We start from the raw sequence: 26,283 nt of genomic DNA on the forward strand, positions 1-26,283 counted from the left end.
GCAGTGGAACTATACCAAGGGTATCCATAGATGTGAAAATTTGAATGTTGGGGTTATCAAAATGTAGTAGAGAGTCATCAGACAACCTCTGTAGAAGATTATAATGGATTTGTGTCCTAATTGGTTCTCTTAGAGAGTAGCTGATGCATGGACTATAGACCTCCAAATTAAAGCAAGCACTACTTTATTTTTAAAAACAACCTCAACACTTGTTATTATAGCTGGCTAGATGTGCAATATTTGCATGCATGTTTTAAAAAAGAGTAACTCTTTATAGTTCATAGGTGTGTATTAGGCTAATGGCCCTGGAGCCCTTACAAACCTAGACCATAGAAGTGCCCTGGCATCGTGCCGCCCGACATTAGTTCCCAGTGCCTGTATTAAGTAGAGCCACTGGAGTGATCCCCAGGGTGAACTTTCTATTTTCCATCCACTCCTCAAGATTTCTCTTGAAGAGAGCCAGTGAGGTGCTCTGCATGACATGTATGGGAAATCTATTCCAGAACATGTGCAGTCTCTGGGTTATGAACCTGTCTATCCAGCATGTTCTGTTGACTGTGGTAATGAGGTTGAGGTCTCTGGAGTGTGTGGTGTGGAGGGATTGGGATTTCTATAGATGTAGCATTTCTAACAGAGCTGGGTCAGACATGGCTTTGTAAGTCAAGCAGAGATCACCTCTTAGTAGACAATATGAGACAGAGAATAGTTGGAGTTTTTTTGAGTCTGTCCATGTAGGACATGTGTTTAAGGCCTAGGAACTTTTTCGTGAGGTACTTTTGTGGCCTCTCCAGCTGTTGCATGTGTCTAGTGAGGTACATGCCAAATGGGGCATTATACTCTGTGACTGGCCTAATGAGGGAAGAGTAGAGAGAGATGATGACCTTTTTCTTCCTAGATGCAAAACCCTTGGTAATGAGATGTGCCACATAGAAGGACTTTCTGACCACAGTGACAATGTGGTGGTCGAAGGAGAAGTTGCTGTCAGTCTGTGTCCCCAGATCTCTTATAACGCCTTCAGTGTTCAGTGGGCTCCCATCGGTGTGGTAATTAGTGGGAACTGCGTTTTTCCCAAAGAGGATGACGACATATTTTTTGGCATTAAGCTTAAGGCCATGGTTTCAACACCAGTCATTGGTCTCAGTGAGGCCTTTCTGTAGGATGTCTACATCACTTAGGGAGTTAATAATGGCTCCCAGCTTGCAGTCATCTGTGAACCTGGTTAGCCAGAGTCCCTCCATGTTGGCCTGGACTTCAGAGAAGTAGATGCGAAACTGGAGAGGACCCAGGACCAATTCCAGAGGGACTCCACTTGTGACTGGTCAGCAGTCTGACTTGGAGTCTTCTACTTTCACACTGTGGGTTCTATCTGTGAGCCAATTTGCAACCCACCTAGTGATATAGGGGTTGATGCCTTCCTGTTAAGTCATCCTTTATGCCGAAGGTGAATTTCGATAATAATTTAAATTGATCAGCTAATCATCATTTTTTGGAGTTATTCCAGTAAAATGGAATGTCTCATATGTCTAGACATTCACAAGCAGTTGTTGAGATTCTACTTGCATTGAACCAAATGCTTCAGAAGGGATCATTGGCTGTTTATTTCATTTGCACAAAACAACCTGAAACTGAAGTTCAGTAAACTGACCTTGGCAATGTAGCTGCTTGCATCAGATTTTGTTATGGAAAGTATGGCATGCAGCTTCATTTGGAGCCTATTTATCGATCAAATCAATTTCAGGTATAAACAAATTTGACCAAAACAGTTGTGCCAAAACCACATTTGACAACAGTGGAGTTTTCCCTTTTCTCCACTGTTGTGCAATCTCAGAGTAGGTATATACAGGTTTTGGGTGGGTGTCCCCTATTTGCAGGGAGGGGCAAGTGGGCTTGCCCCCCTGCAAAAAAATTACCTCAGAGTTTTGCCAAAAAGTGTTTTCAAGATGATTGTTTTGGTTGAACTCACTTTTGATCGATGTGGATTGGACTATTTGACATGAATCTGCTTCATCTACTTCCAGAAACTGATTCTGGTAGAGCTTTAGAAACCTCTAAAGCCTTCTTTGCTAATGCTTGGGTAGATGATATTTATGCATCTTTAACTTGGGATTCCGTGCATACTTCTGTAATACATTATGACATGGATGTGGTGTCTAGGAAATGATCATTTTCTGGACAACCTTTAGACATTGGCAAACATACAGAAAACCGAGCATATTAATATGTTTCCAGTTACATGCATTATATATCATGTGTTCTTTTTTATAACCATCATTACTCCACCATTGCATAAATTGCTCAATTCCTAACTTCCCATAAACCTCACTCCTCCTCCTCCAGAACATTATTCTTAATGTGTTGTTCCCACAGTTTCCATTTATTTCAATGTAATTTGCTCATTCCTTTTCCTAAAGCTCCCATTTCCATTTTCTCTTTATTGCAACATTCAGTTCTTCAAACATAGTTGATATAGACTTTGATTTTCATTCTTTAGTAATTTTTTTTTTGGCAGCCACCGTAATTAAACTTAACAAGGCCTTACTTATGTCGAGGCTGTTTTGATACTTTGCCCCAGCTCAAAGGAATAATTTCCTTAGTTATACCCATTTTCTTGCCCAGTATTTCTGCCGACTCATTACACTACCTAAATGTATGCTCCCCTTTACCTCTTTCTTCCACATCACACCAATGTTTGCCATCTGCCTGAGGAAAATTCTTTGCAGCTTGCTTGGGGTATAAAAATAGCTTTGCAAACACTTCTAAATAAAACTCCTAAACTTTCTAAATTCTTCAGGGCAACCATTTTGGGTGTGATTCTCTTGACCACCCAGGGGATTATGCTTGGGACTTAGACCTTGAGGTTGAAGAGCAACCCTTGTCCAGGTTCAAGTCAGTTTTCTTGTGTATAAGCTTAGTTGCTGCCTTCTGACACCATGTGGTCCCTAAGCTTATCAGTTGCACAAATAATCTTTTGGTGCTGCTGGAAGTGTTGCTGTCACCATTCTACATTTCTGGCCAAGTCTGTATACTGCAGCAGGTTTTCCATGTGAGGCATGAAGGATTTGTACTTGAGCATAACTGTAGATATAGATCATTCAGGTACATTCTATTCAACAAACATAACTACCCACTACCCCACTTCTCCGAATGAGGAAAGGCCTTTATTCTTGTATAAGCTGTTAGGCTAATGGTAAGTTCTGTAGCTGTGTACTCAATAATCAGGGAAGTCTGGCATGATCAGGGCATTATCAGAGAAAGGGAGAAGCTAGTGCCTGGGAAAGTTTTCAATGCCAAGCTGATGCAAGTCTGCAACTAAGCCCTAGAAGTTGAAGAAAGTTGTCTGTGATAATGTAGACCTGTTGCAGTAAATATGTAACTTTCAATTATGAAACACAAATTTGCTTTTTGTGGTTTGTTTTATGTAAGCAGTCTTCTCATCAGATTGTTACTGCATAAGCCTTTCAGCTGTTCCCTGGGTATTCCTTGAAAAGTTAGCTGTGATAGTGGAAAACCCTTCCCCATTTTACTAATGTTCACTTCCCAGGAATTCCCACTGTCCTATTATTATGGTTACAAATGCTAACCGAGGTTCATTTTCACCTGAAGTTGACCAGCTTCTAATGGAGTGAATTTCCTTTATAGGCATGGTGCAGGGCACTCTGCAGTCCTTTTCCTTTCTCTCTTCTTAGATGACACAGGCACTTGGGGAGCTGTAATCCAGGGGTGCATTCTAAGGAGGAAGTTTTTTTTTACCTTGGGCATTTAATGGTGACTGTGTTTACAGTGCTTCTCAACAATCTATACACATCCTACAGTGGACCATAAACTGCTAATGGCTGCAGAGCCACCTTTTCTCTGGTACCTGCTTCTGTATGACATTCTGCTCCTAGAGCAGTATGTCTCTGCCCTCAACGTGGAGAGAAGGAAATGTTCTTCGTGTTTCACTGTTGCAGTCATTACATTTGGGTAATCTGCTGGCAGGTTGCCCTCAGTCGGCCTGATTAACAAAGTCTTGGGTCCTGCGTCGGTTGTTGTCCCTTCTTCCATGACGTCAGGTCATCAGGGGTATAAAACATGCAGCCGACTTCATTACCTCAGTCTTTCTTGCCATGCAGTGCCCGAAGCAGAAACAGTTCGCAACTGCCGGTCGGCCAACTCCTGAAATTTTCGTTTTCGAGTTTCAGAACCGAAGTCTTTAACTTAAAGCTAAGTACCCCATTGGGGAAACTTTTTCTTGCTCCTTACCGATGTCAGCAAACGTTAATAATTGCATTACTTGTGGGAAGCAAATGCCTCATAAAGATTTTCATTTGTACTGTATTCCTTGCCTAGGCCCTGACCACGACGTACCTTGCTGTCGGTTTTGTGCTTTATTTAATCAGCGCATTATCCATCGTCGGTACATTTTTGCCTCTAAATATTTCAGTTCTCAGTTTAATTATCCAGAAATGACATCGGTTAGCCATCCGACTACCGGAATACTGAAAGAATGTAAAGAAACAGACAGAGACAGGCTGTTGAGGTCCAAAACTGCCGACGACGCTTCTCCTAAGCCAGTCGTCAGTTCGCCGGTACTCAGTGAGACGCTTTCACAGCCCCTGATACCCGCTACTTCTGATTCGCAGGCCTCTACTGAGACCCATTCGGAGTCCAGTATGCCGCGAGATGCTTCACCTATGGAATCCGCAGATGTCTCTACCTTGGATGGGTCTGGAGCCGCTGTGTAGGCACTGGCTTTCGAGGGTGTATTCAGGCCTACAGACTTGCATATTAAACTGATTCCACCTTCTATACTAAGGCCTAAATCTCGATCTATGTCTAGAAAAAGATGCCCAGGGCACTTGTTCAGGCCCCTAAGCCTAAAAAACAAATGATCAAAATGGCTGAAGATTTAATTACCCTAATCAGGGGTAGTCAACCCCCCCCCTTCTAAGAAGCCTAGGCCTGAGCTTGACTGTGAATCGTCTGAACAGGACTCTGTTTCTTCTGACTCTTCTAATGACCTGGATTTGTCCATACCTACTTATGAGGATTCTGATGCAGAGGATTCCCCCCCTAAGGACTTTTCTTTTGGGGAGACTTTACATACTTTAAGGGAGCATTTCCACTGGGAAATTCAGGAATTTTCTGAATCCAAAAAGAGGCTTAGGGATTTCCTCCTTCTGCCTCAGCATAGCCCTTTGGCTATACCTCCTGTACTAGACATTGTTGATGATATGTTTTCGGAATCCAGTATGGCCCCTGATTCCCTGCGTCCGGCTCCTAGTAAACCTGACAGATACTACAGAGTTCCTGAGTCCCACAAGTTCCTTTTCAAAAATCCTGTTGCGGACCCAGAAACCATTTCTCAGTGGCCCAAGGGCATTAAGGCTTCTACTGCTAAAAATCCTACCCCTTCTGATGGAGACTCCAGAGCGCTGGACAGATGGGGTAAAAAGGTTTATACTTCTGCAACCCTGGCAATCAGGGCTTTAAACTGTCAATTTCTTATGCTAAAATATCAATAACATATCACGGGACTGCTTAAACAGAAAATTATGTTGATTTCTGACTGTGTGGAAAATAGATTTACAGGATTTATTGCATTTAACTGAACAAGTTGGAAAACATCCTTTGCAATGTGGTTTTAATTCTTTAGAGGCCTCTTGCAGGGCTGCTGTTACTGGGTCTGTGCTTAGAAGGCATGCTTGGCTTAAGGAGCAATGTCTGCCTGATCATGTTAAAGCAAAATTGTTGGAAGCTCCTTTGCATCAGGACCGTCTGTTTGGCAATAAGGCTGAAGAAGTTCTAAAAAAGATGGAAGATAAAGCTAAATTTATGCAAACTGTGAAAGATTTCTTAAAGTGCAATCTCCAAGATTTAGTAGGCACTGGCCTACTAAGAACTGTTCTTTTCCAGCTCCTTTCAGATCCACTCATGCCAAACCCAGACACACCAAGATCACCAGGTTTCAGTCCCAAGGGACTCTCAGAACTAAGCAATGGGGTGCTTCCACTTCCAAATCTGGAAATAAGACAGCACCCTATGGTAAACAGTCTCAATGACTTTCCTTTAAAATTACCAAGCACTTACCTCTCAGCTGCCCCTTTGGGGGGGGGGGGAATTGTTCTTGCAAAAAACTGATAACTCATAACCCAGGACAAATGGGTTTTAAATGTAGTGTCCCAGGGATACAGATTTCATTTCCACACGTTGCCAACTCCAAACGGGTGGCCAGACCTGCCCCCAAATCAGTGGGCAGAGGCTCAGAAACAAGTACTTTCCCTCTTAAACATGGGGGCTATTCAACCAGTACCAGAAGAGGAAAAGGGACAAGGTTTCTATTCCAGACTTTTCCTGGTACCCAGAAAAGACAAATCATGATGTCCAATACTGGACCTGTCTACTCTAAACACCTTTCTGGACATTCCAAAATTCAAGATGCTGACTCTTCACCAGTTGCTTCCTATGCTAAACAAGGATGCCTGGTTGGCAACTCTGGATTTAAAAGAAGCTTACCTGCATATCCCAATCAGGGGATCTTGCAGAAGAAACCTACGCTTCAAAGCAGGCTACTTGCATTATCAGTTCTCTGCACTGCCCTTTGGCTTGTCTACTGCGCCCTGGGTATTCATAAAATGCCTGGCTCCAGTAATTGCATTTTGCAGGCAAAGAAATATTCAAATATATCCATACATGGACGATTGTCTAATTCAGGCAGAAAACCAGGCTATACTTTTACAACATCTGGCATTTGCAAAAAGGGTTCTAACTTGTCTAGGGTACACCATAAATGAAAAGAAATCACAACTGGTACCCTCTCAAAAAATTACATTCCTGAGTGCAAGCTTGAATACAACTGCCCAGATGGCTTTCCTCATGCCAGAAAAGCAAATTAATTTGGTGACTTACTTCAAACAGGTGACCACAAAAACCCTGCTATCTGCAAGACAAATACTGCAAGCCTTGGGGTTCATGGCCTCCTGCATTCTTCTAATTCCATATGTAAGGCTGCATATGAGGAAACTTCAGTGGTACTTAAAAAGTTTATGGAGTCAACATTGTCACAGGAAACAATGATTCCTATCATACCTTGTCTACGCCTAGAGTTCCTATGGTGGGCAGAGGACTGCCATTCACACCACCCCCTTCCACCCAAACCCTGACTACAGACGCATCAGACTATGCATGGGGGGGCTCATCTGGCAGGGAAGTGCATTCAGGGCAAATGGAGCCGAAATCAAATGCACCTACATATCAATCAAAAAGAAATGCTAACTGTACGGAATGCTCTGACAGCCTTCAAGGACTACCTTCATCCAGGACAACTAATGGTAAAGACTGGCAACACCACGGTTATGTGGTACATAAACAAGCAGGGGGGTACACATTCCTACCCCCCTCTGCAGACTAGCCATGGCATTGTGGAACATAGCCTTGAGCTAAGTACAACTACAAGCTCAATTCCTGCCAGGCAAGCTGAATATTCTGGCAGTCGATCTAAGCAGAAATCTCATGGACCCACACGAATGGAAACTGGAACCACGGATTTTTAACATATTGACAAGCAAATGGGGGAGCCTCCCCCCAGAACTACCAGTTGGGCATGTTTTGCACAAGAACTCCACACAAAAAAGCCTGGAAAGTGGATGCTCTGTCCTTCAGCTGGTAAAACTTATCAATCTACGCCTTTCCCCCTCTGCCTCTGCTCTCCAAAGTTCTGCTAAAAGTCAAACGACAGACCACAAATTATTTTAATTGCTCCAGACTGGCCACACCAACACTGGTACCCGCTCCTGCGCAGTGTGTCTTTAATATCCCCATGGCACTTGCCTCAGACACCTTCCTTACTGTCACAGCAGGAGAACCAGATTTTGCACCCTCAGCTCCCTACAGTGAACCTTGCAGCTTGGCTAATCACTTAAATTCATCCTTAACATCCCTCAGCAAACCTGTGATGGATGTCATATTGGAGGCGAGAAGACCTAGTACTAGAAAATCTTATGCTGAGAAATGGAAAAGATTCTGTGCTTGGAATCAGTCTCAAGGAATGAGCACAGCAGCGCCCAGTTTACCTCAGATTTTACAATATTTAACTGAGATGCTTCACAGGGGCCTGTCTTTTTCCTCCATTAAAATCCACGCCTCAGCCATTTCAGCTCATTATAACACAAAACCTCCCCTCTTCTCAAGCAGTACCTCAGAGGGGCCAAGAACGTGAGAGCTCCAACCCCTGCCTGGGACCTTAACATTGTATTGGAAAAACTCACTCTGCCTCCTTTTGAGCCAGCTGCTACTGCAGACTTAAAATTTCTTTCTTGGAAAACAGCCTTCCTTCTGGCAATTACTTCAGCTAGAAGGATATCTGAGTTACAGGCCCTTATGGCAGTGGAGCCTTTCATCATTTTTCATGTGGACAGGGTGTCACTCAGGACCAATCCATCCTTCATGCCCAAGGTGGTATCCAGTGTGGCTCTTAATCATTCCATTCATTTTCCAACTTTCTTTCCCAATCCACAGAACAAAGGGGAATGGATTCTGCCTTCATTGGATGTGCACAGACAACTGAGATTTTACTTGGACAGAACTAAAACTCGAAGAAAATCTGAACAACTGCTAGTGGCATTTGCTGCAGGGGCAGAGGGAAATGGTATTTCAAAACAAACCATTTCTAAATAGATAAGCCATTGCATTCATTTCTGCTACAAGCTTCATGGAAAGCCTATCCCCCAGGGGATCAGAACTCATTCCACCAGGGCTGCATCTACATCTACAGCCTTTCTCAGAGGTGTTCCTACCAGGGATATTCTAGAAGCTGCTACCTGGAGTTCAGTTCATACTTTCACCAAGCATTACCATTTACCAATTTTCTCTAAATCCAGAGCTGGCTTTGCCACTGCTGTCTTGCACGGCCTTATAGCTGGTCCTAATGATGTATAAATCCATCCTCCCAACCATGGCTTTGGGAATCTACCCAAATGTAATGACTGCAACAGTGAAATACGAAGAACATAGTACAGTTGTGTACACTTACCATAAATGTAGATGTTCGAGTGTATTCACTGTTGCAGTCCTGGTTACCCTCCCTCCAGCCCCCTGTTTTTTCTCTGACTATACCTCTACTTTCTGTTCCTATGCTTAAAAGCCTTTTTGGTGTATTTGCTTTTGATTGGAGGTATATTGCTGTAATTTAACATTATATTTTGCTCCCCATTCGGGGGGCACCTGACATCTGGGGCAAGAAAAACTGAGGTAATGAGGTCTGCTGCATGTTTTATACCCCTGACGACCTGAAGTCATGGAAGAAGGGACAGCAACCGACGCTGGACCCAAGACTTTGTTAATCAGGCCGACTGAGGGCAACCTGTCAGCAGATTACCCAAATGTAATGACTGCAACAGTGAATACACTCAAACATCTACATTTTATGGTATGTGTACACAACTGTATTTTCTCCTTGCCCCCTTTTCTTGTGAGGTAACTCCTGCAGGAATCTTCCCTGGAGGATTGCAAAGCCCACTTTTGGAGTGCCTAAGTGCAAAGTTAAAAGTGTTTTCACACTAGCCGAAGGCCAAGAATGGATTCTGTTTTTGCAACCTTTCTTTAAAAACCTGAACCTCTGAGGTCATGATATTCAAGTGGTAGTGCCATAACTGAACATGGTCAGGATCATCCCTTCTTTAATGAGATGTGTCTGGGAGTAGACCACCCCATGCCCCAGTTTTGATGGTTCACATTCCAGAGTAAACTATTGTTCTGGTGGACTGACTAAGCTTCATCTTGAGTCATTTTCTGGAGATCTGGCTTACTCATGAATGTGTGCAAGTAGTGCTGTGGAAGTGACACTCCATAATTTGGCCAAGGCTTCAGTCCCTCTTGAGTACTACTTTTGGTATTCTTTTTTTTATACACTGTCACAATTACTGTATTTCCATACTTGCCTACTAGTTCTTTTTTGAGATTTGAAGGTCTTTCTGAGGCTGATGGTGTGTCTTGGAAAGGTCACTGCAGTTTTCTTATTTTAAGTGGTACATAACACTAGTCTCATTGGATAATTTTCGTGTTCAGCTGGTGGTTACAGAAATGTAAGTCTAAGGATATACTGTTAGTAACTGTCAATAGTGGTTTGGTAACATGCAGGCATATTTGTTGTTTGCAGTGGAAGATTAAAAAAAATGAAAATTGTATTCCGTATTTAGTTGTAGTCCTTCAGCTACTTGGTTACTTTCCTTTAGTTATTTCTTTTCTTTCTTTTACAACAGATAAAATCTCAAGGAAGAGGATCTGAAGATGAAGATCACATCATGCTAGACATTTATGCTATCGAAGAACTACAAGCCAAAGGTGTTGCAGTGACTGATGATTTGCTGAAGTACAACTATACATCTGATGACAAGGGCAACTACGGTACAGTTCATTTACTTGTTAGTACAGTAATTTGTGGTGAGGGTTGTAAAATTCCTATGCATTTTTGCCAGCTTAGATCTAAGTATTCTATATAGGAGTGGATTTGTTATATGGATTCTCCTTCCTGGAATGAGATGTTTGTCCCGGCCACCTCTTTTGTTAAGGTCTTCAATTAAGTAAAGGAAAATAGGTGGCGATACTTCAGATACAATGCGTAACCATCTGTGCATCACTCTGACAAATTAGTCGATTTAATTGTAAAGAAACCAATGTAAGTGTTCTAGTCCAACTGCAACAGACCAGAACGTTAAGTAAGTGTTGCAGTGATATGCAGCAGTGTGTTTTCTGCATATCTCGTGTGCAGAGGTTAGCTTTCCTCAGTAACTTTTGTTGCCCATATGTGCCCGTTACACTCCTTGTATGTGATGTACAGACCTGCTTTGGTCCATGGATGCCTGCCAGTCCTTTCCAGGACCTCAAGACAAGGATGTCTCTGTGGTTGAAGTAGTCTTTGTAGTCTCAGTTCTGAACACAACATCCTATTTTTCTTAAGGACACTACTTGTTGGAGAGAGCGTCAGTTGTCTAGTAAACTTCCCATAGTACTATATTGACCTTTGGAGAGCATAATAACTAAAAACAAAAGGACCTGATAAACCTAATATTTGGTCCAGGAAGGAGAGACGGCAAATTAACAAGTGATGTTATAAGGAAGGGTTAAATAAAGTAAAAATGTAAAAAGTTAAAATGTTCCGTGAATTTAAAAATGATTAGAAATAGCATTTTTGAGGTTACCTTGTATATTGACCAAAAATGAGACTTCATTCGACAGCCTTCTGATAAGTGCCATATTTTTGAGTTCATGCCAGTGTGCAGAGTCTTAAAATCAGACGCCAGTCTGCAGGCAGTTTGTGTGTGTTGGTGATTTAGCTTGAATTCCATTTATTTCTTTATTTTTAGTTGTAAAGTGACTTGAGATATCTGTGCTTTTAGCTTGTCTCTTGTCCATATGGGTGCAGTTGTTACTACAGCTGCTGTACTGTCTGGTCACTGCCTCTCCATTAACGTCGTCCTGCTTTCCAGTTCCCTGAGAGTCTGATTTACTATTACCTCAACATATGTATCTTTGCAGCTCAGCCCATGATGATGTCCTTCCATTTCACTGTTGCAGTATTCATTACAATACGGATCCCCTGCCAAAGGTGGCCCAACATCTGGCCAGTTAACCTTTAGATTGCTTTACGGTACTCTGTATGTCGCATGCTCCTCACATAGAGTAGGGCATAAAGGTGATGTCCGAACATAGCATCCTCAGAACTTCTTTGCCACCAGTTCGAATGCCATCTCTTGATCGTCTGTCTAAATGCCCGTTGTGTTGCTTGTCAGACTTTTTTGCTTGTCTGCCTATATTACCTCCTTCAGCTTCTAGATTTGAAGCTAAACAAGTCCTTAAAGTCGTCCTTCATATTAGGCCTCCTAGGAAGCCTGTTCCTCCTCCCTGGGATCGTAATTTTGTTTTAGAAAAATTGACCCAAGGTACTTTTATTAGCCCTTACTTCTGCCAGACAGGTGTCTGAGCTTCAAGCCCTTATGGCTTGTCCTCCTTTTTTGCTGTCTCATAAGAAGAGGATGTCCGTTTGTACTAGTCCTTCTTTTTATGCCCATGGTGGTGAATGAGTTGTCTCTTAATCTGTCTATTCATTTGCCCACTTTTTTCCTTCTCCACAATCTGCCAATGAGAAGGTGCTGCACACACACACAGTCTGTAGACAACTCCGATTTTATTTGGATAAAACTAAGACTTTTCATAAATCTGATCAGCTCTTTGTTTCCTTTCAACCTAGGTCCTTAGGGTTGGCTGTGTCCAAGCAAACTATTTCTTCTTGGATTTCTAAGGCCATTTCTTTTTGTTATTCCTTTTATGGTAAGAGTCTTCCTGCTTCTGTTAAGGCTCAGTCTGCTAGAGCTGTGGCATTTTCTGGTGCTTATTTCAAGGGTTTGAATACTAAAGCTGTTCTTGAGGCAGCTACCTGGACTTCTGTGCATACATTTACGAAGCAATACAAGTTGAATGAAATTTCCAGAGCTAGGGCTAATTTTGCTAGGGTCATCCTTCATGGCTTCTTATCGAGCTGTGGTGATTCTTCCTCCTCTCCCTCTTCTTCCTGAACATTTTTACTCTCCCCATTTTATTGAATACTGCAAAAGTGAAATGGAAGGACATAGTACAGTTGTGTAAAGTCTTACTATAATAGTAGATGTCCTTCTCTTCACTGTTGCAGTATTCACTCCCTCCTTCCACCCCCTGATGTTCTTCGTGTTTCACTGTTGCAGTCATTACATTTGGGTAATCTGCTGGCAGGTTGCCCTCAGTTGGCCTGAATTCCAAAGTCTTGGGTCCTGCGTCGGTTGCTGTCTCCTCTTCCATGATGTCAGGTCGTCAGAGGTAAAAAACATGCAGCCTACGCCATTTTCTTCAGTCTTTCTTGCCGCGCGGTGCCCGAAGCAGAAGCATTTCGCAAGTGCCGGTTGGCTGACTACTGAAATATTCGAGTTTGAGTTTCAGAACACTTCACTAAATAGATGTACCCCATTGGGGAAACTTTTTTCTTGCTCCATACCGATGTCAGAAAAAGTTAATAATTGTATTACTTGTGGTAAGCAAATAGCTCATAAGGATTTCCATTTATACTGTATTCCTTGCCTAGGCCCTGATCACAACGTGCCTGGCTGCTGGTTTTGTGCTAGATTTAACCAACGCACTATTAAGCATTGGTATATTTTTGCCTCAAAGTATTTTGGAAACAGATTTAACTACCCAGAAATGTCGTCGGATTGCTATCCGACTACCGGAGTACATAAAAAACGCAAAGAAAAGGACAGAGAAAAACAGTCGAGGTCTAAAACCGACGACGAAGCTTCTCCTAAGCCAGTCGCCGGTTCGCCGGTACTCAGTAAGGTGCTTTCGCAGCCCCTGATATCCGCTACCTTCGAGTCGCAGGCCTCTACCGACACCCATGCGGAGTCCGGCATGCCGCAATAAACTCAAGGTATTGGGCCGACGGATGTATCTCCCTCGGATGGGTCCGGAGCCGCTGAGCAGGCACTGGCTTCTGAGGGTGTATTCAGACCTCAACATTTGTATATCAAACCGACGACAGCTGCAAAACCAAAGACAAAAGCAACTTCTAAAACTAAAAAACCGACACATGAGCCACATGCACAGGCCTCTATGCCTAAAAAACAGATGATCAAAATGGCTGAAGACCTTATTACTTTGATCAGGGGTACCCATCCCCCTCCAGATAAGTGGCATAGGCAAGACACTGATTATGAATCTTCAGATCAGGTTTCTATTTCTTTTGATTCCTCTTCTGATCAGGAATTATCTATTCCTCCCTATGAGGATTCTGTGCAGAGGAGTCTATACCATCTGCTTGTCCTCCTGAAGACTATTCATTTGGGGAAACCTTGCATGCTTTGAAGGGAACATTTTCACTGGGAGAGTCAAGACTTCTCAGAATCAAAAAAGGGGCTCAGGGATTTCCTTCTCCCTCAGCACAGGCCTTTAGCCATTCCCCCTGTTTTAGACATTGTGGATGATGTGTTTTTGGAGTCTAGCATGACCCCTGTCTCCTTACCTCCTGCTCCCAGTAAGCTTGACAGATATTACGGGGTCCCTGACTCGCATAAATTTTTATTTAGAAACCCTGCTGCTGATCCTGAAACTATTTCACAGGGTCCAAAGGGAGTTAAGGCCTCAACAGCAAAAAATCCTACCCCCTCTGACAGAGATTCAAGGGCAAAATAAGTGAAAACAGAAACTGATCTCTCCACGATACACCAAATTGTAGATTTACTTTTCAGCCAAAAAGTCCAGTAAAAATAATAGCGTTATATTAAAATAAACTTTTTATTTAACAGAACAAGTGGGTTGATAAGCGCTTTCGCGTGGATACAACCACGCTTCTTCAGATAACAATAACTCCCACTGACTTAGTTTAAATAGCAAAGCAATTAATTAAAGCTTAATCTAATTAGTTAAATCAATCAGCATTTAAAGAAATCAAGTTCAAAACACACTGACAGTTCTATAATATGAATGGATGAAAGAGCATATATTTAAACTTGCGTTGAGAGATTCAAGGGCACTGGACAGATGGGGGAAAAAGGTTTATACATCTGCAACCTTGTAAATCAGAGCCCTAAACTGTCAATTTCATATGCCTAAGTATCAACAACATGTTATGGGATTGCTGAAACAGAAAATGATGTTGGTTTCTGAATGTGCAGAAAATAAAGAATTGCAGGAATTATTGCATGCAGCTGAACAGGTTGGAAAGCATACTTTACAATGTGGTTTTGACTCCTTGGAGGCCTTCTGCAGGGCCGCATTTACTGGATCTGTGATTAGGAGGCATGCCTGGCTAAAGGAACTAAATTTGCCTGATCGTGTTAAAGCTAAATTGCTAGATGCACCTTTACAGCATGATACTCTGTTTGGTATTAAGGCAGAAGAGGTTTTAAAGAAAATGGAAGACAAAGCTAAGTATATGCAAACTGTTAAAGACTTCTTACAGGTGCAGCCACCAAGATTCAGTAGACACTGGCCTACAAAAAATTGGTCCTTTCCTGTGTCAGGCAGAGCTCAAAGGGGCAAATCCAGACGCCCTAAGGGTTCCAGATACCAGGCGCAAGATTCATACAGGTCAAAGCATTGGGGCGCTTCTACCTCCAAATCTGGAGGAGATAAAGCGCAAACCTGCAGAAAACAATCCCAATGACTTCCCTCTGCCTGCCCCAAGCACTTATCTTTTGGCAGCACCCTTAGGGGGAAAATTAGCACTTTTTGCTCAAAATTGGCAGTTAATAACCCAGGACAAGTGGGTACTAAACATAGTATCACAGGGATACAGATTCCATTTCCACACTCTGCCAATGGCAAACGGTTGGCCAGATCTACCCAAAAATCAATGGGCAGAGGCACAGAAACAGGTTACGTCCCTCATGGATATGGGGGCCATTCAGCCAGTACCAGAACAGGAAAAAGGACAAGGATTTTACTCAAGACTGTTTTTGGCACCCAGAAAGGACAAGGCCTGGCGGCAAATACTGGATTTATCAATTTTGAACACATACCTGGACATTCCAAAATTCAAAATGCTGACACTGCAGCAGCTTCTGCCCATGCTGGACAAGAATGCTTGGCTGGTGACATTAGACCTAAAAGAGGCATACTTGCATGTCCCAGTAAGACAATCATGCAGAAGATACCTCAGATTCAAGGCTGGCTTAATGCATTACCAATTCTCTGCACTGCCCGTTGGCTTATCTACTGCGCCAGGGTTTTCACAAAGTGCCTGGCACCAGTAATTGCATTTTGCAGACAAAAATATACAAATATACTCTTACTTGGACGACTGTCTCATTCAAGCTGAGAGCAAGGACATTCTTCTTCAACACCTGGTGTTTGTGAAAAGGCTTCTAACATGCCTAGGAAACACAATAAACAAAAATAAATCACAACTGGTACCCTCTCAAAAGATAACATTCCTGGGTGCAAGCTTGAATACAACTGCCCAGATGGCTTACCTCACACTAGACAAGTAAAGACAACTGACTACTTACTTCAAACTTATGGCAATAAAAACCCAGTTATCTGCAAGACAAATTCTGCAGGTTTTGGGCTTCATGGCATCCTGCATCCTACTGATTCCATATGCAAGACTGCATATGAGGAAACTTCAATGGTACCTAAAAAGTTTATGTAGTCAACATTCTCAGTCTGGAAACAATGATTCCTCTCATACCCTGCCTACAACAGGAGTTTCTATGGTGGGCAAAGGCATGTCACCAAAACATGGGACTGGCCTTCACTTTACCCCCTGCCAGCCAAACCTTAACAACAGACGCATCAGATTATGCCTGGGGGGCCCACCTGGCAGGAAGATGCATTCAGGGTATATGGACCCCAAAACAAATGCATCTGCATATCAACCCCAAAACAAATGCATCTGCATATCAACCAGAAAGAGATGTTAGCTGTACAAAATGCCCTAACAGCCTTCAAGGACTTACTTCATCCAGGACAACTACTGATAAAGACTGACAACACCACGGTCATGTGGCATATAAACAAGCAAAGGGGCACACACTCATACCCCCTTTGCAGATTAGCCATGGCATTGTGGGACACAGCTTTGACCTACCAAATACATCTTCAAGCTCAATTCCTGCCAGGAAAGCAAAATACTCTGGCAGACGATTTAAGCAGAAACCTTATGGACCCTCACAAGTGGAAACTATATCCACAAGTCTTCAGCATGATAACAGAGAAATGGGGGAGCCCAGACATGGATCTTTTTGCCTCTCCTCAAAATTATCAATTGAAAAGATTCTGCACAAGGACTTATCACAGACAAGCATGGAAAGTGGGCGCCCTATCCTTCAGTTGGAAAAACCTATCAGTTTATGCCTTTCCTCCTCTGCCTCTTCTTCCCAAGGTCCTCCTAAAAGTCAGACAAGAGAAACCAAAGATGATACTAATTGCCCCGGACTGACCTCGCCAATATTGGTACCCAGTCCTAAGGAACTTGTCTCAATACCCAGCTTGGACCTTACCTCAAAGACCTCAACTACTGTCCCAGCAAAACAATTAGATCCTGCACAATCAACTCCAGACACTGAACCTGGTGGCATGGCTGATCATGTAGTTATACAAACAACTCCTCTCAGTAAACCTGTGATGGATGTCATTTTGGAAGCCAGAAGGCCTAGTACTAGAAAATCTTATGCTGATAAATGGAAGAGATTCTGTGCTTGGAATCGAGCACAAGGAACTGATACAGCAGAACCGAATATTCCTCAGATATTACAATACTTAACTGAGATGCTTGACAAAAGCCTATCTTTCTCATCAATTAAAGTCCATGCCTCTGCTTTCGGCTCATTACAATACAGAGCCACCAATCTTTTCTCATCCTTTACTAAAGCAATATCTTAGAGGAGCCAAAAATGTAAGGCCTCCTAGAAAATCACCATTACCTGCATGGAACCTCAGTTATGTCTTGGAAAAGCTCACCCTGCCTCCATTTGAACCAGCTGCTACCACTGATATAAAGTTCTTATCATAGAAAACAGCTCTGCTACTAGCAATTACTTCAGCAAGAAGAGTTTCAGAGCTACAGGCCCTCATGGCTATAGAGCCTTTTATCATATTTTACCCAGACAGGGTGTCTCTGAGGACAAATCCTACATTTATGCCTAAGGTGGTTTCCAGTGTGGCTCTTAACCAAACAATTCATCTGCCAACCTTTTACCCAAATCCGCAGAACAAGGGGGGAGAGAATTCTGTATTTCTTGGACTTACACAGGCAGCTAAGATTCTACTTGAGCAGGACTAAAGCTCTAAGAAAAACTGAAAAATTACTAGTGACATATGCTGCAGGATCAGAAGGAAAGGTTATTTCAAAGCAGACAATTTCAAAGTGGATAAGCCACTGCATCAGTTTCTGCTACTTACACCATGGTAAACCTGTGCCCAAGGGCATTAGGTCTCATTCCACCAGAGCTGCAGCTACTTCAGCAGCCTTTCTCAGAGGAGTACCAACCAAAGACATTCTAGAGGCTGCTACTTGGAGTTCTGTTCACACCTTTACAAAGCATAATCATTTGCCTCTCTACTCTAAGTCCAGGGCAGGCTTTGCCACTGCAGTTCTGCAGGGCCTTATAGACGCACCTAATGCTGTTTAGCTCCCACCTCCCAACCATAGCTTTGGGATTCTACCCAAATGTAATGACTGCAACAGTGAAACACGAAGAACATAGTACAGTTGTGTACACTTACCATAAATGTAGATGTTTGAGTGTATTCACTGTTGCAGTCCAGGTTACCTGCCCGCCACCCCCCAGTCATTCTGGAGTTTATCTTTCCTTCTTTGTCTTCTCGCATGTATATATATATATATATATATATATATATATATATATATATATATATATATATATATATATATATATTTATATATATATATATATATTGGCTACCTTTTTGGGGGCACCTGGCATCTGGGGCAAGAAAAACTAAAGAAAATGGAGTCGGCTGCATGTTTTATAAACCTGACGACCTGACATCATGGAAGACGAGTCGGCAACCGACGCAGGACCCAAGACTTTGGAATTCAGGCTGACTGAGGGCACCCTGCCAGCAGATTACCCAAATGTAATGACTGCAACAGTGAATACACTCGAACATCTACATTTATGGTAAGTGTACACAACTGTACTTTCCATTTCTCTTCTGGGTGTACTTATTACCTCTCTATTCCTTGGACTGGTGTTTCTATTGGGGCTCTCTGTTCTGAGGCTGGTACATCAGGACATCACCTTTATGTCCTATGCTGCACGAGGAGCATACGTGTGATGTACAGCATATGTTAAAGCAACCTAAAGGCTTTGTTATACTGGCTAGACATCAGGCCATCCTTGGCAGGGAATTCCTATTGTAATGAATACTGCCATAGTGAAGAGAAGGACATCTACCATTATGGTAAGATTTTACACAATGATAATTTCTTCATATTGCTCACTGCTGCAGTAGTCTTAGCTATTATAGGTTATATCCTGCCAAGGATATAATATCTGGCCAGATTCCAAACCTTCAGGGCACCTTCCACCCTCCCAAACTGGCAACTAAGTCAAGTTTTGGTGCAAAGCCCTTCTGAGGCCTTTGAAGCTCGATAGTTTGCTTTCCTTTCCTGGGCAGGTAAGTTCCCTTTGTTGGAGGGGGGGACTTCCAGTTTTTTAAATGTATTGATATTTTATTAGTTCCCTTTTCAGGAAAGTTATTTTAAAACTAGAAGTGCTGTGTTATGTTTTAATGGATTGTCTCGAGACTGTAATGTACTTTTAAAATGGAGCACTCGTTTTTTTTCCGTCAGTTTAAAAGTAGTGTTAACTAACTGAAAATGTATTTTCTGTGGTAAAATTGCATTTTTTTTCCCTTGGTGGGGTTAGCATAGTGTTTGAAAATGCTTTTTACTGTGTTTTTTTTTTCTGTCAAAAAATAAAGCAACTTTTCTGGACTGTTAGTTTTGTTGGCATTTGCTTTCTTCCCCAGGAAAGAGGTACCATTTTCAGACTGACCGTGGAACGGACTACTGGTCCCGCAATCGGTCCTCCTTCCAGCCACAAAAAGAGAAAGTTAAGCAAAAGTCTTTGCCACCCCAGCAGGCTAGCAGTTTGCCTCAGCTGCAAGTGGGTGACTGATGTAGCCGTTTGTTGTACCACTCACCTTTTACTTCGGATCCCTCTGGTGTAGCATCTACAGTCACTCTGAGCCAGTGGTTCACCATATCTTCTGCAGCTGTTGGGAGTCCCCTCATTGGGCAAGATAGAGTCACTGTTGTTGGTCCTGAGAGAATAAACAGGGAAGGTTCCCCGGCAAAGAGGAGTGCAGTGGTGTGGGGCTGCTTCAGGGTTTAATTCAGACCATTAATTCTTCTTGTACAGTAGTTTTTGGATAAAAGAATGAGGGATTCCTCTTTTCCTGAAGAGATTCAGGATTCTGAATCTGAACAGGAAGATGCAAAGACTGACTTGGGGCTTTTTTCCTCAGAGTTCTAATTCAGATGCAGGAAAGCTCAGCTTCTTATTTTCCTTGTGTGTCTTTCTTTTTCTCTGAGACTGTTTGCTAGAATGTGCCGGTGATAGACTGAGAAACCTCCGTGTCCTATCAAAAAATTCTTCCTGTTCTGTCAGCATTAGAGGATGTGTTCTTTGCTGCCTGCAGTTTTCCTGTTGGTCAGTCAGCTGCCCCTAAAAAAAGCAGATAGGATGTATAAAATTCCTCACTCTTAAATTTTTATACACTACTCACAAACCTGGCCCACAGCTATAGCCTTAGTTGATCCCATTGCTATTAAGCACTTAGTTCCAGTCCTACCCTTTCTGATAAGGATGGGAAAAGTGTTGATAGGTATGAGGAAAATAGTGCATACTTCTACAACTTTGTTTTTCAGAATTTTGAAATGTCAAGTTCATATGTTAAAGCTTGTTCTGACGACTTGTGAAAGTATGAAAAATGTTTTATTTGCAGTCTCCTCTTGTGAGGAAAAAAATCTGCTTTTAATAACTTAAGTTTCCTCTTTTGCACAAGTTACTACTTAATGTTTGTAGTGTATTTTATGACTCTGATACTTCTTCCAGGGCTGTGGTCTCTGGTACTGTTTTAAGGAGATTTCCTTGGCTGCATTCTTAGAACCTTCCAGTTGATGATAAAAATGACATTTTAAATTCTCCCTTGGAGATAGGTTTAGTATTTGCCCCCTTTGCTGCAGAGGTAATCAAAAAGTGCGATAAAGGGGCAAGTTGATCCAGGGAATCTCTAAGATGTTTCAACTCTCCTTTTCTGAATTGTTCAATGGATTTTCTTTTCCATTTTTGGCAGAAAACAGAATAAACAGTCTCAACAGAATTCAGGTAAACAGACTTTTAAGAAGGAATGGCAAGGGAGTTCCAAAACAAAGTCTCTAACCTCTCCAAGCCAAGGATAGTTCAGTGTGTCTGACTGTACAACAGACTTGCAACAGACTTTGTGACCCAATCCCACCCAGGCCTGTTTTTCTTCCAGAAAGTCTTAACCTCCATTTTTTTCTCATAGGCAAGAGATTGCTTCAGACAAGTTGGTTATGAATATCATTCATCAAGATTACAGAAGGCAGTGGGAGTAAATTCCTCTTCTCCAGGTGGCCATTCCTCATCCTGTAGATCCAACTGTTTTGTCTCCACCTGTTCTTCATCACATGCTGTCCCAAGGACAGATAGAACCAGTTCCTCCTTCCCAAGTGGGTAAGGGTTTTTATTCAAGGATGTTCTTAGTGCCAAAGAAGAAAATACTTGGAGACCAGTTCTGGATCTTTCTTTTCATGTTTTGTTATAGTGCTCTTTTTCAAAATTATGTCACTTTGTAACCTGTTACCTGTTCTTCTTTCAAGTTTCCTGGTAACACTAAACTTATAAGATGTTTATTATCCCATCCCTATTCATCCAGACTTCAAACATTTCTTAAGGTTTTGCATGTCTGTATGACATTATCAGTTCTCTACTGTACCCTTTGCACTATCCACTGCATCAAGAGTGTTCACAAAGTATCTGGCTCCAGTTATGATCACTGCAGGCTACAAGATATCAAAGAGCTTTTCTTCCACCAGACAAAAATAAATCTTTATTTAGATCTGTTTATAAGGTTTTCCACTCAGACTTCAGTCACTGTGAGGGAATACCTCAGGATTTTGGGTCTCGTGCCATTTATGATTCGTGTGAAACCCTTGGCAAGACTATACGTGAGAAGAGTACAGTGGTATCTGAATTCTCTCTGGTCCCAGCATCAACACCCTTTATCTTTTCAAATCCCAGTGCTGGGGTTTGTCAAGAGAAATCTTTTGGTGGGGGGCAACAGATATTATCAAACCCTTCTTGCTCCAAAGCAGTCTGTCACCAGAGACTCTTCAAACTTTGCTTAGGGAGCATTTTCAGGAGGGATAGAAGTGCAGGAGTGTGGGGACACCAAGGACAGACACAAGCACATAAATGTCTAGGAGATGCTTGCCTTGATCAAGGCTCTGAACCATCGTTGGCCCCAGGGACCTCTTCAAAGTGGTTTCAGACAATACAACAGTCTTGTGGTATATCAACAAGCAAAATGGAACAAAGTCATACCCCTTTACATACCCCTTTACTCACTAGCCATGTTAGCTTGGGATGTACCATCACAGCACAATCTCACTCTACAGGCATACAACATTCTGTCAAAGCAAATTTGTGTGGAAGACGAGCTGAGCATGTCCAGGACAGGCCCTCACAAATGGAAACTAGATGGGAGGAGGTCTTCCAAGATTTAATCCATCTGTGGGGGGAGTTCCTCAAGTAGACCTTTGTGCCTCCTCTTTGAACAATCACCTGACAAGATTCTGTTCCAGGACTCTATGCAAGAAGGCCTGGAAAACCAATGCCTTTTCTTTGGACAGGAATGTTTCTGTAGGCTTTTCCACCCTTTCCACTAATATCCAGAGTATTTTTGAAGATTCAGAACAGATCCCCCAATGTCATTGTGGTGGCTCCCTTCTGGCCTAGGCAACTGTGGTTCTCCTTTCTTTCGGAAATGGCCAAGGACAATTAACACAAGCTTCCTCACAGACAGGATATGCTCACACAAGAACAGGGATGTTTAATACACTCCAACATCAGTTGTTTTCAATTGACTGCCTGGATGATAATGTCTTAATTCCTTTTAGGCACCTGTTTACTGAGGATGCGCAGCAAGTACTAATGTAGGCAAAGCCTGCTACTAGAAAATCATATGTTAGCAAATAGAAAAGGTTATCTTGATAATATTAAAGACTTAACTAGCACCCTTTCAGGGCCAACTGTTCCTCGGATTTTGCAATGTTTGTGTGAGTTACTATCCTATGGCCTTTTTTTTTCCTCTGTCAAGGTTTATTTATTAGCAAGCATAAACTTTAGCATACAAAATCGATTGTTTGCCATTTCAATATGTCTGCCCATAGATCTTCCTCTTTCAAGGCAGTCTCACGTTGAAGTGTTTTTGAAAGGGGTTTTGCATAAGAGGCCTCCAAGAAAATCTGTGGCTCCTCCTTGGGATGTTAATTTTGTGTTGCAGAAGTCAATGCTTGCTCCATTTGAACCAGCAAATCTAGATGACTTGAGGTTTTTAACATGGAAAACAGTTTTACTGATTGCTCAGACCTTTGCAAGAAGGGTGTCTGAATTGCAAGTTTTTGTTGCGAGTCAACCCTGCCTAATTTTCCATAGGATCAAAGGTTCTTTGGGAACCAATCCTTCTTTTATTCCTAATGTGGTATCCAAGTTTACTTTAAGCCATTGTAGCCATCTCCCTGTTTTCTTTACTGAATCTAAAAATGAGGGAGAAGGGACACTCCGCTATCTTGGAAGTCTGCAGAAAATTCAAGTACTATCTTCACAGAACTGTATCTCTCGGATCTTTAGATCAATTATGTATTTCTTGTGAAGGTAAGAAGGGACAACCTGTGTCAAAACAGACCATTTCCAAATGGTTGTATAATGTTGTTACCTTTTGTTGTAATCACCATAACAAATCTTTTCCAGGCAGGGTCAAGGCCCTCCCTACCAGGGCCTTGGCTTCATCTATGGCTTTTTGGAAAGGGGTAGATTCTAGAAATATTCTGGAAGCTGCTGTTTGGTCCTCTGTACACACTTATACAAAGCACTATAAGCTTGATTCCTTTTATAGGTGTAGATCAGTCTTTGCTAAGACCATTCTCCAGAGGTTCTTGGATTCTTCTTCTACCTCCCACATAGTTAGCTATGATAATCTACCCATATAGTTAGGCTCCTGCAGCAATGATCAAGATGAAAAACATAATACAGTTGAAGTTACCATAACAGCAGATGTTTGACTAATCACTACTGCAGTAGCCCCTCCCTCCATCCATTTTGTTTTTTAGTGTGTTTTTATGCCAGAGCCTATACATTTTGATTTTGTTCCTAGAATAGTCCTTTCAGGGCTCAGCCCCCCCCCTTTTTTTTTTACAGGCAAAGTTCTGAAGGGCATGGAAGGTGCCCTGAAGCTTTGGAAGCTGGCTGGCTTTTATGTACTTCTTGTAGCTAAGGCTATTGCTATGGTGATCATTGGATCATCTACTGTTAATGGTAAGTTTAGCTTACACAACTGAACTTTTCAGTGTGTTTTACCACCAGTTTTGACCTTAAATCCACCCCAGGAAGACTGCTGGTATAGCAGTTCTTTTTTTTAACACCTATAACTTGGGATGCTTTGCACTTAGTTATATTGTCATATAGAATGCCATCCCAAAGCTAGTTATATTGTCATATAGAATGCCATCCCAAAGCTTTGCTTTCTTCCAGTCATGCATAAGCTAAGGATTTGGAAGTAGTCGGCGTGGTCATTGTCTATCCTAAACCATTAATGCAGAACTTTGCTCTTCGAGGCTTGTCATCTTAACAGCCAACACCATGACATATTTAGGCATGATGACATCCTTGTTACAGCAGTGGTAGTATCCAGATCATTATGTAAACTCGTGTTTCTCCCACCTTCCAGAAATGTATACTTGTAAGATGGCAAATGTGTTTACATTTTCTTGCATATTATGTATTTCTTTCCTGTATTAAAGATTGCGTCTTATTGGTTGGAGGCATACTGTGTAGGTACATGGGTTAGACATGTTTTCTTACTCTGGTGTGTGATATCACTATGTATGCCAGCAGGGAGTAACTTACACAATCGGATGTTGAAGAGAAAAATATATTCAAGCTGAGGATTGAATGAAGGAAATCCTAATCAGCTGACTGTGGATGATGGCTTCTGGAATCAGTTGACTTGTAAGAAGAGTACACCTCTGTTATTTAAGATCACATTGCTCCATGGCTGTCAGTCAAAAATTTCCTGTACCTCGTGGAATTGGTCTACCAGTCCAAATCACAGCATTGCCAGATCTATTGTAATTCAAAAAAGGAGTAACTGATTAAAAAAAAAAAAGTACAACTGCACCTATTGAAGGGACCTTTGTTGACTCAAATTACCTATATTTGTACTTCCACTGTTGTATCCTATCAATTTCATTGCCACTGCTATGGTTAATTCTTAATCTGTTAACACCTGTCTTTGCCTTTCTATACCTGCTTTAGGCTACAGTTTTTCTATTAATTGTTATAATTTTTAACAGTTGGATTAAGGTGTAATTTATTTGATTTTTTTATATGTACTAGGATTAATCTGTGATTTACTTTTGTTTTGTATATGTATGTAGCATAGTATGCCTCACTACCTTTTCTGTTAGTGCTTTGCTGTATGGCCCAGATTGTGGCAGAAAAAGGTCCTGTACCAAATCCATAAACCCTGATAACAAACCTCAAGTAAATAAATGTCTACAGTGACATTGTACAAGTGTCCCCCCCCAAAAAAAGGCTTATCTATATGATGGCGAAATAGAAAGTGATTCTGCTGCACATACTGTGTGAGTATCCCCCCTTTTTAAGTTTTCCTTTTGTGTTCATTTTAAACATTTGTGTGACACACAACTGACTTATGATGCTCACAGTATGCATGTAACACCCAAATTAGATTTTCATCCAGGTTACAATATTTGTTTCTTAACTAGACTGGAGTCTATTAGAAGGCTCCCATTTGGAAATGAGACCAGATGGTGCAAGCCCCAAAAGGGGGTTGAGAATTCACTTTTGATTTTTTTCTAAAGCACAGCTAAAGCCAAAACTCTCTATTAGATCATTAAGACATCTTGTAGTACAGTTTGCTCTCCTGCCTCTCTGCATTGTGGGGGATGCACAGCCGAACTCTTGCTTAAAACGAACTCCAGTAGTATTGTACCACTGCCAAGATTGATGTATGTTGGCCACTCCGGTGGTGTAGAGGGATAAAGCCCAGACTACAACCTAGCCAACTCGGATTCGGGAGATTGACATAGTGCTAAGGAAGGGATGGGTGTACCTACCTTAGGTAGGAGGGCACTCACTGATAATCATCCCCAAGGGGGAGGTGTGGTCCAAGCAGAGAGTTGCCCTTTGACACAGTCAACAAAAACATGGGGGGAATGCACAAGATATAAAAAAAAAAAAAAAACCTCCCCCTGGATGGAAGTCCAGATGAGCCATACCCCCAGGATGCACTTGGGATCCACGTCCAGCCCAGCAATACTGGAGTTATTCCAGGGGTATAGGAGAATACCTGGTAGATCTGATGAGAATGTGGGGCAGTGGACATTCAGGCTGGTAATGAAGAGGTGTGAGATCAGGGGGAAAAAAAGACTGCTGTACCTTGGAATAGGGAGAGTATTTCAAGGTGCCACTTTTTTGGAGTTTT

At 42.0% G+C, this 26,283-nt stretch overlaps 1 protein-coding gene across 1 annotated transcript in view; it reads left to right on the top strand.

Moving 5' to 3' along the window:
- LOC122808571 (alanine--tRNA ligase, cytoplasmic-like) overlaps nt 1-26,283 on the top strand; it is an 859,981-nt gene that overhangs the window by 380,278 nt on the left and 453,420 nt on the right. Inside the window, exon 8 of the mRNA XM_044079527.1 lies at nt 10,239-10,383. Within this exon, the coding sequence (XP_043935462.1) occupies nt 10,239-10,383 (145 nt within the window). The remainder of the gene's footprint in view (nt 1-10,238; nt 10,384-26,283) is intronic.

This window comes from Protopterus annectens, chromosome 8.part0, assembly GCF_019279795.1.
Source record: "Protopterus annectens isolate FY-2018-M chromosome 8.part0, PAN1.0, whole genome shotgun sequence".
In the NCBI taxonomy this organism is placed as follows: Eukaryota; Metazoa; Chordata; order Ceratodontiformes; family Protopteridae; genus Protopterus; species Protopterus annectens.